The sequence below is a fragment of the Mastigoproctus giganteus genome, chromosome 5 (assembly GCF_048544385.1).
Source record: "Mastigoproctus giganteus isolate SK-2022 chromosome 5, ASM4854438v1, whole genome shotgun sequence".
Lineage (NCBI taxonomy): Eukaryota > Metazoa > Arthropoda > Arachnida > Uropygi > Thelyphonidae > Mastigoproctus > Mastigoproctus giganteus.
The window spans coordinates 96,933,226-96,945,817 of record NC_143579.1 but is presented as its reverse complement, the minus strand read 5'-3'; the positions used below and the strand labels follow the sequence as shown (position 1 = coordinate 96,945,817).

General features: G+C 39.4%; 1 protein-coding gene across 1 annotated transcript in view; it reads left to right on the top strand.

Moving 5' to 3' along the window:
• The window catches only part of LanA (laminin subunit alpha), a 1,178,005-nt gene that overhangs the window by 628,058 nt on the left and 537,355 nt on the right, over nt 1–12,592 (top strand). The window contains exon 31 of the mRNA XM_090374120.1: nt 1,905–2,032. Within this exon, the coding sequence (XP_090230246.1) occupies nt 1,905–2,032 (128 nt within the window). The remainder of the gene's footprint in view (nt 1–1,904; nt 2,033–12,592) is intronic.

Sequence of the window (12,592 nt, the reverse complement as noted above, 5' to 3'; positions counted from 1 at the left end):
TCTGTGCAGATGTCAGAATTGCATGTTTCCATATTGAATTTTATCCATTCCAAAGCCTGATTATGCTGCATGGTATCTCTTGTTTTTTTAGAAAGTGCTCTTTTATTATGCTTGAGCCTGAACATAAAATTTTTGTATGCCTGAATTTTTTTGAGCTCAAACAATGCTCTGCTCTTTTTATATTTTATGTATGTTGATGAAGTGCCATACTTCTTCCACCGCCTGTGGCATTTTTGTTTTCTTTTAATGTATGGTTTTATATGGGATTTGAACCACGGTTTGGATTGAAAAGAAAGTCTTACGAGTTTGGATGCCAACTCTGTTTTTAATTGATTCAACCATTTTATTAGTAGAAATGTGGCATCCCGAATAGGTATATTTTTGAGAGAATCCCACGGGTAATATTTCAAGAGCTGTAAAAACTTTTCTTTCTGAAGGAATTTAATTGATGATATTCTTCTGGTGATTTCCAGAGGAGATGCGTAGATTCCTGCAGCAAATTGCTGCTTTCAGTTCTGTACTTTTGTGGTCAGATCTAAATATAATGTTGCTGCTGTTTGTTATTTGGCTTTTAGGAGCATTAGCAACTAAGGCCATATTGCTCTGGGGGATACCCGGTGGTCATTCCCTGACCTTTCCTCATCCTCTGTATTTGTTGGTCCCGGGCTAGAACCCCAGTCTAATCAAGAAGCGTGTGCTACGCACTGCGGCTCCTGCCCACCTTGCTATGGAGGCACCTAATGTTGCTGCTACTTTTTTCTTGAAGTTGAAGATTAGAGTAAACAAGATCAGATGCTTTGTTACCTCTTGTAACAGGGACCTTGATTTTTTTAACTCCTAGAACTAATAAGGAGTCGGACAGCAACTTCATTTGTAAATTATATTTGAGCAGGGGGGGGGATTAAAGTCGCTCATTATAATTATGTTAGATTGAAACTTATGAACAGTGTTCATAAGGGTATTACTTGATTGATATTACTTGATATTAATATATTACTTGGATATTACTTGATTAATAATATCATCAGTTGGTCCAGGTGGAATATAAATATTATTATAAATACATGTATTAGATATATGATTATAAATAAATGGGTGATCAAATTTATTATTAAGACCATAAGGATAAAGAAATTTATATTTAAGCATAAATATTTCTGCCTGTTTTAACCTCAAATTCAGGTTATGAATCTGTGCCAATACTGAAATATAAAGATTAGAAAGGTTGTGTTTTGTAAGTTGTATGGCAGCATTCTTATTTTGTAAATTTTGTAATTATTTATTTCTTTTTGATTAACTTAATCAAAAAATAGGTGCATCATAACATGAGTTAGGGATGCACCAGGAAAACTCAAAGTTGAAATTAATTGGCATGCTACACCTCAGGTTCTTTCACATAATTACTCTGTGAAAAATGTAAAATATCACTTTAAAGCACCCTGAGTGGCGCCTCCGTAGCTAGGTGGGCAGGAGCAGCAGTGCATAGCACACACTTCTTGATTCGACTGGGGTTTGAGCCCATGACCACCAAATATGGAGGATGTGGAAAGGTCAGGGAATGACCACCGCATATCCCCGGAGCAATATGGCCTTAGTTGCTAATGCTCCTAAAAACCAAATAACAACAACAGCACCCTGAGTAAAACTAGGTATATATTTAGAAAGGTAGACTAAGTTACCTTATTCTTCAACCAAGAAAAAGAATGCACAAAATTTTTTTGCACTGGTCACCTGACAGGTCTTGAGCAATCCCAGGCTAAAACGACATTTCATCAATCTGTTTTATAATCCACATTACACTGTTTTATAATAATAAATATAATACAACACAATATATTATATTATCATTGAACAGTATCATATGTAGTGCAGTATATTTCATTTGTATATATTTTTTGGAACAGGACTGCAGACATAACACCATAGGTGATCACTGTGAAAGGTGCATTCCTGGATATCATGGTGATGCTACCCAAGGAACACCATATGACTGCCTCATTTGTGCTTGTCCTCTTCCTATTGAATCAAACAAGTAAGTATAGGAGCATCTCATTTTCCCTTAATCTTTTAGTAAAGTTGCAAAGTGGTGAGCATAAATCTTTTCTGCAAATGTCCTTTGTCAATTTGAATTTGTGCCCCTTCGTGTGTGGTCTGAGCAAGAGCAAGAATACCACCAACATCGAGCTTGCTCAGTCCATTTAAAGCCTTAAACAGCTCAATCAGATCACCTCACAGTAGCCTAATCTCCACATGCTGCAATTTGGTGAAGTGAAGCCTTTCTTGGTAATTCCACCCTTTTTGTTACCTTTACCAATCTTGTTGCCCATTCTCTGCACCCATTCCATTAGATCTACATCCTTCCTAAAAATGAGGCCTCCAGACCTATATCAAGATGGGGCCTAACTATTGCCTTGAACAATGGTTAGGCCTTATTATACAAGGGAAGGATAATAAAAATAACAATAATGACAGAGATAATTGCCTCCTTATCCCTGTTAGTGAAGTTCCCATAAAGCCCCTTGAGTAGTACTCAAAGAACTTGTCTGACTGCACATTTATTCCCAGGTCTTTTTCATTTTCCAGTACCCTGTGTGGTGTAGCATCACACAGTATATTAATCTGGAATTACTACTACTCATATGCAGACAGAAGTATTGTGGAAATTAATGATTGGTTTGTCCAAGCTGTACATATGGCAGTTGTGGATGAGACAAGATCCTTAAGTCTCTGTGTCTAGCTTAGTGTGAGTATAGATGTTTTTTTTTTTTTTTTTTTTTCCTGTTTTGGTCTTGAGTTGATTTGTTTGTGTTAATTGTTGATTTGTTGGGCAGTATGGTGAAACCTGATGATTTAAACATGGAAAGGATACATGCTGTATATTGTGTGTGTGTGTGTGTGTGTGTGTGTGTGTGTGTGTGTGTGTGTGTGTGTGTGTGTGTGTGTGTGTGTGTGTGTGTGTGTGTTGGTTGGTTAACCTACTTGATAGGGTTGATTAAAGTGTATACTCCAAAATGGACAGAGTTTACATGCTAAAGCTGATTCCATCATTGTTTCCTTGTAGAATGTTAGTTTTCTTTACTGTCTTATTAAGAATGTTCTAACTGATGGCTTGTGTCATATTATTACTTCTTTGCATAAGTGCAGGAGTGAAAGCACTCTTCCTGCAAGGGTTATATTAAATTAATATCCAAAAATGATTAGTTTTGATAACCAAATTTGGTATTTACGTATTATTGTATATAGTGATTTGTCTACTCTTCTCTAGTGGAGAGAATTGTGAAATTGTCGGCTTTGTAAATAATGTGTATATTAGTTTTACTTTTGATCTGGTTGTGTGGCCTTACCAAATTGCATAAGCTTTGCTGACTAGTGTCTTATTCTTTACTCTTTAAAATAGCTTTCTTCGTCTTCTGGGGATGACTAATTCTTTCATCCCCTTGCTTTTCTTCTCTTTCCCATCCATTCCCTTACCCCTTCTTCTCACACTATGTTCCTTCCTTTTCATTTTTCTTTATTTATTGGGATAACAAGTTTTCTTGTTATCCCGATATTGCTGCCACCTGGCTGCGAAGTTGCCAGGCACCACCACTCAACATTCAACATAACACACACAAAACTTTACACGCCAACGTTTTACACATTCACGCTTGCCAACTTTGGCATGTTTGCTTTTCAGACACTACTGCGGCACATAGGGAAAACCCTGGAGACCACCTCAAAAAAACAAGTATACCTTAAATACCTTACTCATATGCAGTACATTGTATTTGTGAATTTTAAATTTTTTTCTGCCACTTCTCAGCCATTTCATCTGCATTTGACATTGAATACTGTATATGTTAAATTGAAATTTTTTTCGATTTTCTTGCAATCGCTTACCCTGATTACTGTCATAAATCATCCTTCCAACCTTTGTATCATATGAAAAATTATACATTAAGCCTCATATATACCTTTAGCAAAGTCATTAATAAATATAGAAAAATAACAATGGGCACAGCACTGAACCCTGAAGGATTTCACGAACATTAGCCCATGAAGAGGAGTGTCCATTATATTGAATGTAAGGAGTGTCCATTATATTAAATAAGGTTTCTAAACGGAATTGAAGTTTTTTATTTCTTTTTAATGGAAATAAAGGATGAGTATCATGTAAGATATTATCAGATAAGCTAAGCAATTAGAATGATAGCCAGCCTTTCACTGTGATGTGCACAGGATAGTTGGAATTGACAAACACATAGGAAAGTTTGTTCGCCACATAAGGCCATATCCATAAGCCTGCTGGAATCAAATTCCCTCTTCATCCCTTCCATTACTGATCCATGCTATCAAATGTTTTTGGTATGTGAAGGAATTAATATATACACTTAGGACTTCTAATAAATACAAAAATAATTAAATAATTTTATGTTTATAAAATAAATTGAATACTATATATGTTAACAGTAGCATTAGCATTAGAAGAGGCACATGATACAAGAAAGCAAGCTTATGTACCATCAGCCAAAAAAAAAAAAAAAAAAATCCTCCCATTTCACCCCTCCATTCATTCCAAATGCCTGTCCAGCTCAGCCTTAAATTTATTTAGGCTATCAACTTCCACAACAAAAGATGAAAGTCTGTTCCACCAATCAACCATCCGCTGGCTAAAGGCAAATTTCCGCACATCTATTCTACAATTGTCTTTCCTCAATTTGAATCTATGCCCCCTCAGGTTCTTAATCTGAGCAAGAGGAAGAATCCCATCAGAATTCAGCTTGCTCAACCCATTCAAGGTCTTATACACTTCAATCAGATCACCTCACAGGTGCCTACTCTCCAGGTGCTGCAATTTGCAGAACTTAAGCCTTTCTTGGTAAGAGCACCCCTTTGTTTCCCTGACCAATCTTCTTTCCCTCATTCTAGCAACCCTACATCCTTCCTAAAATGAGGCCTCCAGACCTGTACACAGTACTCTAGGTGTGGCCTGACCATTGCCTTGTACAATGGTATAATCACCTCCCTATCCCTTCTAGCTAAATTCCTATATATTATTGACAAGACTCCATGAACTGCCCTGGCAGCCCATCTGCACTGCTGAGTGAACTTCATATTTAGCTGCACAATTACCTCCAGGTCATGGCGCCTCCGTAGCCAGGTGGGCAGGAGCAGCAGTGCGTAGCACACGCTTCTTGATTAGACCGGGGTTCGAGCCCGTGCCCGCCAAATACGGAGGATGCAGAAAGGTCAGGGAATGACCACCGCATATCCCCGGAGCAGTATGGCCTTAGTTGCTAATGCTCCTAAAAAACAAATAACAAAACAAACAAAACCTCCAGGTCTTTTCCACTTCCCTGAGTGTAGTACCACACAGTTGGTACGTTTCTCTTGGGTTATTGCTACCTATATTCTGAAGTTTAAATTGACAACTGAAATTTAAATTGACAAATTGCATTTGTCAATTTAAACTTCAGTTGCCACTTCTCGGCCCATTTTCCCAACTTATCTGGATCCAGTTGGAGCAGCATACTGTCATTAACAACCCTGCCAACCTTTGTATCATCTGCAAACTTCGACATTAATCCTGATATACCTTCATCAATATCATTGATGAATACACAAAACAACAATGGGCCCAGCACCAAACCGTGGGGAACTCCACTAATAACATTTGTCCACAAAGAGCAGTGTCCATTGATTACCACTCTCTGTTCTCCCATTCAACCATCCCTTTATCCATTGTAGGAACTTACCCTTAATGACATACCTCTCCAATTTGTACAGTAGTCTTCCATATGCAACAGTATCAAAAGCTTTCCTGAAATTTAAGTATATGATATCACAATTATTTTTGACATTCAGTTCCTTTGTGACCACATCATAGTATCCAATCAAATTGGTCAGACAAGACCTCCCTTTAACAAACAAATGCTGTGTCTTAACTATTACTGCAGTCTTGTCTAAATGATCCTGCAATGCTTCTTTAACCAGTGATTCCATATTTTCCCCGGAACACATGTTAAACTAACAGGTCTATAATTACTTGTATCACCTTTTGAACTCCCTTTGTGAATTGGTGATACATTTGCACAGCTCCAGTCCATGGGGACCTCTCCCCGATTCCAAAGCTCTCATATTTATGACTACGGTTTGCTTACTTCCTTTAAGTATCATCTGCATAACGAAGGTTGTTTATCTTCAGTCCTCCAATTTTGATCCATCGAAAGCTTCATGCATGATTTCTTCAGCATAAAGATATTTTGCTATTCCAAGGATCATCTTAAAAAAACTCAAAGGAGAGTATGCAAAGCAAGTAAGAAAAAAAGGACTGTTTCTCAGTGTGTGTAAAATTGAAATTATGGTGACTGATGATAATTTCGGTTCCAGTAAAGGGGGGAAGTTAATGAGCAGAATATCGAATAAGTTGATGAATTTGATTACTTAGTGTCAAGAATAAATAAAAATAGTGACTGCTCAAATGATGTAAAGAGACAACTGGCATGGAGAGATCAAGGTCTGCCTAGAAAGATGAAACTGAAAATCAATGATTCGTTAATTTTTCCAGTTGCTACTTATGGATGTAGTAGTAGTAGTAGTGGCATGCGATGCAAGAAAGCAAGTGTATGAGCTTATGCAGCATCAGCCAAAAAAAAAAAAAAAAAAAAAAAAATCACACCATTCCCTCCAAATGCCTGTCCAGTTCCTCCTTAAATTTATTCAACCTATCAACTTCCACAACGACAGATGGAAGTTTGTTCCAGCAATTAACCACCCGCTGGCTAAAGGCAAATTTCTACATCTGTCTTTTCTTAATTTGAATTTATGCCCCCTTAGGTTCGTAATCTGAACAAGTGGAAGGATCCCATCAGAATTCAGCATGCTCAACCCCAAGACCTTATACACATCAATCAGATCACTGCGCAGGTGCCCAGTCTCCAGCCACTGCAATTTGCAGAACTAAGCCTCTCTTGGTAAGAGGATTCCTTCATTCCCCTCACCAAACGTTGCCCTTCTCTGTACACGTTCAAGCAAATCGACATCCTTCCTAAAATGAGGCCTCCAGACCTGTATGCAGTACTCAAGGCGTGGCCTGACCATTGCCTTATACAGAGGGACAATCACCTCCTTTTCCCTGCTAGCAAAATTCGTATATATCATTGACAAAACACCATGACATGCCCTGGCAGCCTGTCTGCATTGCTCGGAAAACTTCACATCTGACTGCACAATTACTCCTAGGTCTTTTCCATTTTATACCACCTTAAGTGTAGTACCATACAGTTAGCATTAGTAGAGGCATTTGATGCAAGAAAGCAAGCTTATGCAGCATCAGCCAAAAAAAAAAAAAAAAAAAAAAAAACCACTTCCACTTCACCCCTCTGTTTGTTCAAAATACCTGTCCAGCTGAGCCTTGGCTATCAACTTCCAAGACAAGGGATGGAAGTCTGTTCCACCAACCACCCGCTGGCTAAAGGCAAATTTCCGCACGTCTATCCTACTGTCTTTCCATTCAAGCATTCCCAAACCATTCAAGGCTTGATACACCTCTATCAGATCACCTCGCTGGTGCCTAGTCTCCAGACACTGTAATTTGCAAAACTTAAGCCTTTCTTCGTAAGAGCACCCCTTTGTTCCATTCACTAATCTTGTTGCCCTTCTCTGTACTCGTTCCAGCAGCTCTACATCCTTCTTGAAATGATACCTCCAGACCTGTATACAGTACTCTAGGTGTGGCCTGACCATTGCCTTATACAAGGCAATAATCACCTCCTTATCCCTGCTAGAAAAATTCCTATATATCATTGACAATACACCATGAGCTACTCTTGCAGCCCGTCTGCACTGCTCAGAGAACTTCATATATGCCTTCACAACCACCCCCAGGTCCCTTTCATTCTCTACCACTGTCAGTGTAGTACCACAGAGTTGATACGTTGCTCTGGGGTTGCTGTTTCCATGTTTAGTACTTTACATTTGTCAATGTTAAACTTCATTTGCCACCTGTCAGCCCATCTGCTCAACCTTTCCAGATCCTGTTGCAGCAGCATAGTGTCAGTAGTGTCCTTGACAACCCTGCCTACCTTTGTATCGTCTGCAAACTTCGACATTAAGCTTGATATACCATCATCAATATCATTTATGAATACAGAAAACAATGATGGACCCAACACTGAGCCCTGAGGGACTCCACTAATAACATTAGTCCACGACGAGCAGTGTCCATTGATTACCACTCTCTGTCTTCTCCCCCTCAGCCACCCCTTTATCCACAGCAGCAATTTGCCTCCAATGTCACACTGCTCCAATTTGTGCAGCAGTCTTCCATGTGCAACAGTATCAAAAGCCTTTCTAAGATCCAAGTATATAATATCGAAGTTATTCCCTGCATCCAGTTCCTTTGTGACTGCATCATAGTATCCAATCAAATTGGTCAGGCAAGACTTCCCCTTAACAAAAACATGCTGTGTCCAAGCTATAACTGAAGTCTTGTCTAAATGATCCTGCAGTGCTTCTTTAACTAGTGCCTCCATTAATTTTCCTAGAACAGAAGTTAAACTCACAGGTCTATAATTACTTGTGTCAGCCTTTGATCCTCCTTTGTGAATTGGGGTCACATTTGCACATCTCCAGTCTGTGGGTACCTCCCCTGAGTCCAAGGAAGCTCTCATAATTATGGCTAACTGTTTGCTTACTTCCTCTGCTGCCTCCTTTAATATAACTGGATAGATCCCATCCACCCCGGGTGCTTTCTTGTGTTTATCTTCAACAATTTCTCCTCCACTTTACTGTCAGTTATTACAAGATTCTCTAGCTTACTGCTAGAGTTGAATACACCTCTGGCTTTCCCCTGGCTAAATAACTCCTCATGTGTGAATGTCGATGCAAAATATTCATTTAGTTTGTTAGCTATCTGAGCAGGATCATCAACAGTTGACCCATCGATATCAAGTGGACCAATCTGATTCATCCCCTTCCTTCTAGAGTTTACATAAGTAAAGAACTCTTTGCTGTTTTTCTTTGCATCCCTTGCCAAAGTTTTCTCGTAATCTGCCTTCGCCTGCCTAACCTCCTTTGTAACTTGGTTACAGATGAACTTGTATCTATCATAGGCTTCTGTGTCATGTGTTAATTTGTATGTATCCCATGCATGTTTCTTCTCTGCCATATGCCTCATCAGTTCATCTGACATCCATTTAGGCCTAAACCTTGAACAATATTTCTTAGTTGGTATGTAAAGCCTAGTAGCTTCCAAGATAAGTTCTTTGAATGCATCCCATTTTGCATTTGCTGTTGGTAACATCATCAGTTGGTCCCACTGTATAGAATTTAAATATCTCAGTCCATCCTAGTCGCCTTTACGAAAGCAATAACCCTTCCCTTTACCCCTAATGGTAGTTACCTCTTTGTGTAAATCCCACTTCAGCACACTGTGATCACTGCCACCTAGTGGTTCATTTATCTGCAGATTCTTAATGCATGAAGAATCACTGCTGATAATCAAATCAAGAGTATTCCTCCCTCTAGTTGCCTCCCGAACGTGCTGATGTAGAAAACAATCATCCAATAAATCAACAAAAGCCTTGCTAGTGTGTGAGTGACCAACCCCCAAATTCCAGTCAATATCTGGGAAATTAAAATCTCCCATTATAAGACTCTCTGATTTACTGGCCCACTCTGTTTCCCTGTACAGTTTCTTATTATACTCATCAGAGTCATTAGGCCTATAGCAAACTCCTACTCTCAATTTTGATCTCCCAATGCTTATGTCACACCAAACTGACTCGACACTGCACTGTCCAGCGATGTCCACTGGCTTCACTTCCTTGGATTTTATGTATTTCTTAGCTAATAGCATAACCCCTCCTCCCTTCCTATCCAGTCTATCCTTTCTGTAGACGTTATACTCTCCAAATTCCAGTTCTGCATTCCTTATATCTGTGTGACACCACGCCTCTGATATCCCAACAATATCTGCCTTTGATGTTTTGAGCAATACCTCAAATTCATCAAATTTATTTACTAAACTCCTAGCATTGGTGTACACGCAAGTATACATGCACCTATTTCTATTCTTAGCTACCCTAACACAACCCATCTGTTTACTTGTACTGCAATGACTCACAGCAGTCTCTGAAATATCCTGCATCTTGTTTTTCAGGCTTCTGCTCATTTCAATAGAAGCAGTGCAAGAATCTCTTTCACCTCTGCCAGTGGCTACTGTTAATCTATTCGTCTTTGTCTCTCCCCAAGCTATCAGTTTTCCGACCCACCTAACACTGCCTCGATAGCATCAGCAAATATTCTTGCACCCTTTCTATTTAAGTGTATCCCATCCCTGTAGAAGCAATCTCTCCTGTTAACAAGTACAGTCCAGGCTGAAAAAAATTCTACCCCTTGAGCCTTGCACAATCTCTCCAGGGCCGAATTGATCGACAAGGCTCTCATCATATACTCCCTCCTATCGTGTCTGGTCAGAATTGCAGACACTTTCAAATTCAACCCTATTTCACAGCTTTTTTTCAACAGTGACCTGTACTTTTTAAGCAATTCTGCCGGTCTCCTACTCTTGATATCATTAGTGCCAACGTGTACAATTATATCACCTTTTGTGCCCTTAAAAGATGATATCTGCTCTACAATGTCATCAACCTTTGCCTCTGGCAGACATACCCTGGTCCTGTTCCACCTATCCTTTTTACAAAGCATGTTCTCTGTTTCCCTGACAATAGAGTCACCAACAACTACTAGTTCCTTTGGGAACCAGCGCATTCTGCCTTGGTGTGGCCTGATATTGTTGGCCTGATACAGTTGGTATGTTTCTCTGGGGTTACTTCTACCCATATGCAGTACTTTGCATATGGGTAGAAGGTTACACTTCAGTTGCCACTTCTTAGCCCATCTGCCCAAATTACCTAGATCCAGTAGCACACTGCCATTACTGTCATTAACAACCCTGCCAACCTTTGTATCATCTGCAAACTTCGACATTAAGCCTGATATACCTTCATCAATATCATTGATAAATATACAAAACAACAGTGGACCCAACACCAAACCCTGTGGTACTCCACTAATAACATTAGTCCACCCATTGATTACCACCCTCTATCTTCTCCCACTTAACCATCCTTTTATCCATTGTAGCAACTTACCCTTAATACCATTCTGCTCCAATTTGTACAGTAGTCTTCCATGCACAACAGTATCAAAAGCTTTCCTGAAATCCAAATATATGATATCAAAATTATTTTTTGCATCCAGTTCCTTTGTAACCACATCATAATATCCTATCAAATTTGTCAGACAAGACTTTCCCTTAACAAGGCGAGTCTGCTGACGAGGCTACTAGAGACGGTCGTGTTCCAAGCCGCTAAGTGGATTTTTCTTATTTATTGATTTGAAATTATTGTTTTTCTAAAACTTTTGATTTAAATTTAGTAGTATAACATTATTTTGTGATTTTCTGATTAACTTGGTGTATTTATTCTTTACTCGGCCTTGTAATTGCATAAAAGTATCGGTAAAGGTTTCCACGTGTTTCAATTCCGCTACCGTTCGTAATTTTCCCGCCATTGTGATACGATAGTTGTATGCCGTACTAGATAGCGTTAGTTGAACTTTGTTAGCAGTTAAATTGTACGTTTAAATAAATACATATAACGACTTAGATTACAAACGTAATATAATTAATTATATTTAACATAATTAATAACATAACATAATTAATTATAATTAATTAATAAATTAATAGAATCATGACCTGAGACCAGAGCAGCAAAGCAAAAGGCTCAAGCTAATGGAAGTTCTGTGGCTCAGAGCAGAACTGACTTATAAAATGCACTGTTTGCTTGATGTTTGCAGAGCAATCGGGTACGGGACATGATACTGCCAAGGGGGATGTCTTTGTGTGTGCACGATGCAAGGAGTGTATCGATATCAGGCAACAACTCGGCGTTCTTGTGGGCCTATATGAGAGCTTGAAGGACAGGGTGGATGCCCTCGAAGAAACTAAATTGAGGGGCCCATCAAGCTGTCAGCAGCCCACATCAACGCCAGAGCTTGCACTTGGGCATCGCGTGACACAGAGACAACCCCCAAGGCAGAATGCGCTGGTCCTGAAGGAACTAGTAGTTGTTGGTGACTCTATTGTCAGGGAAACGGGGAACATGCTTTGTAAAAAAGATAGGTGGAACAGGACCAGGGTATGTCTGCCAGGGGCAAAAGTTGATGACGTTGTAGAGCGAATATCATCTTTTAAGGGCACAAAAGGTGATATAGTTGTACACGTTGGCACTAATAATATTAAGAGTAGGAGACCGGCAGAATTACTTAACAAGTACAGGTCACTGTTGAACAAAAGCCGAGAATTAGGGTTGAATTTGAAAGTGTCTGCAATTCTGCCCAGACACGATAGGAGGGAGTATATGATGAGAGCCTTGTCGATCAATTCGGCCCTGGAAAGATTGTGCAAGGCTCAAGGGGTAGAATTTTTTTCAGCCTGGACTGTACTTTTTAACAGGAGAGATTGCTTCTACAGGGATGGGATACACTTAAATAGAAAGGGTGCAAGAATATTTGCTGATGCTATCGAGGCAGTGTTAGGTGGGTC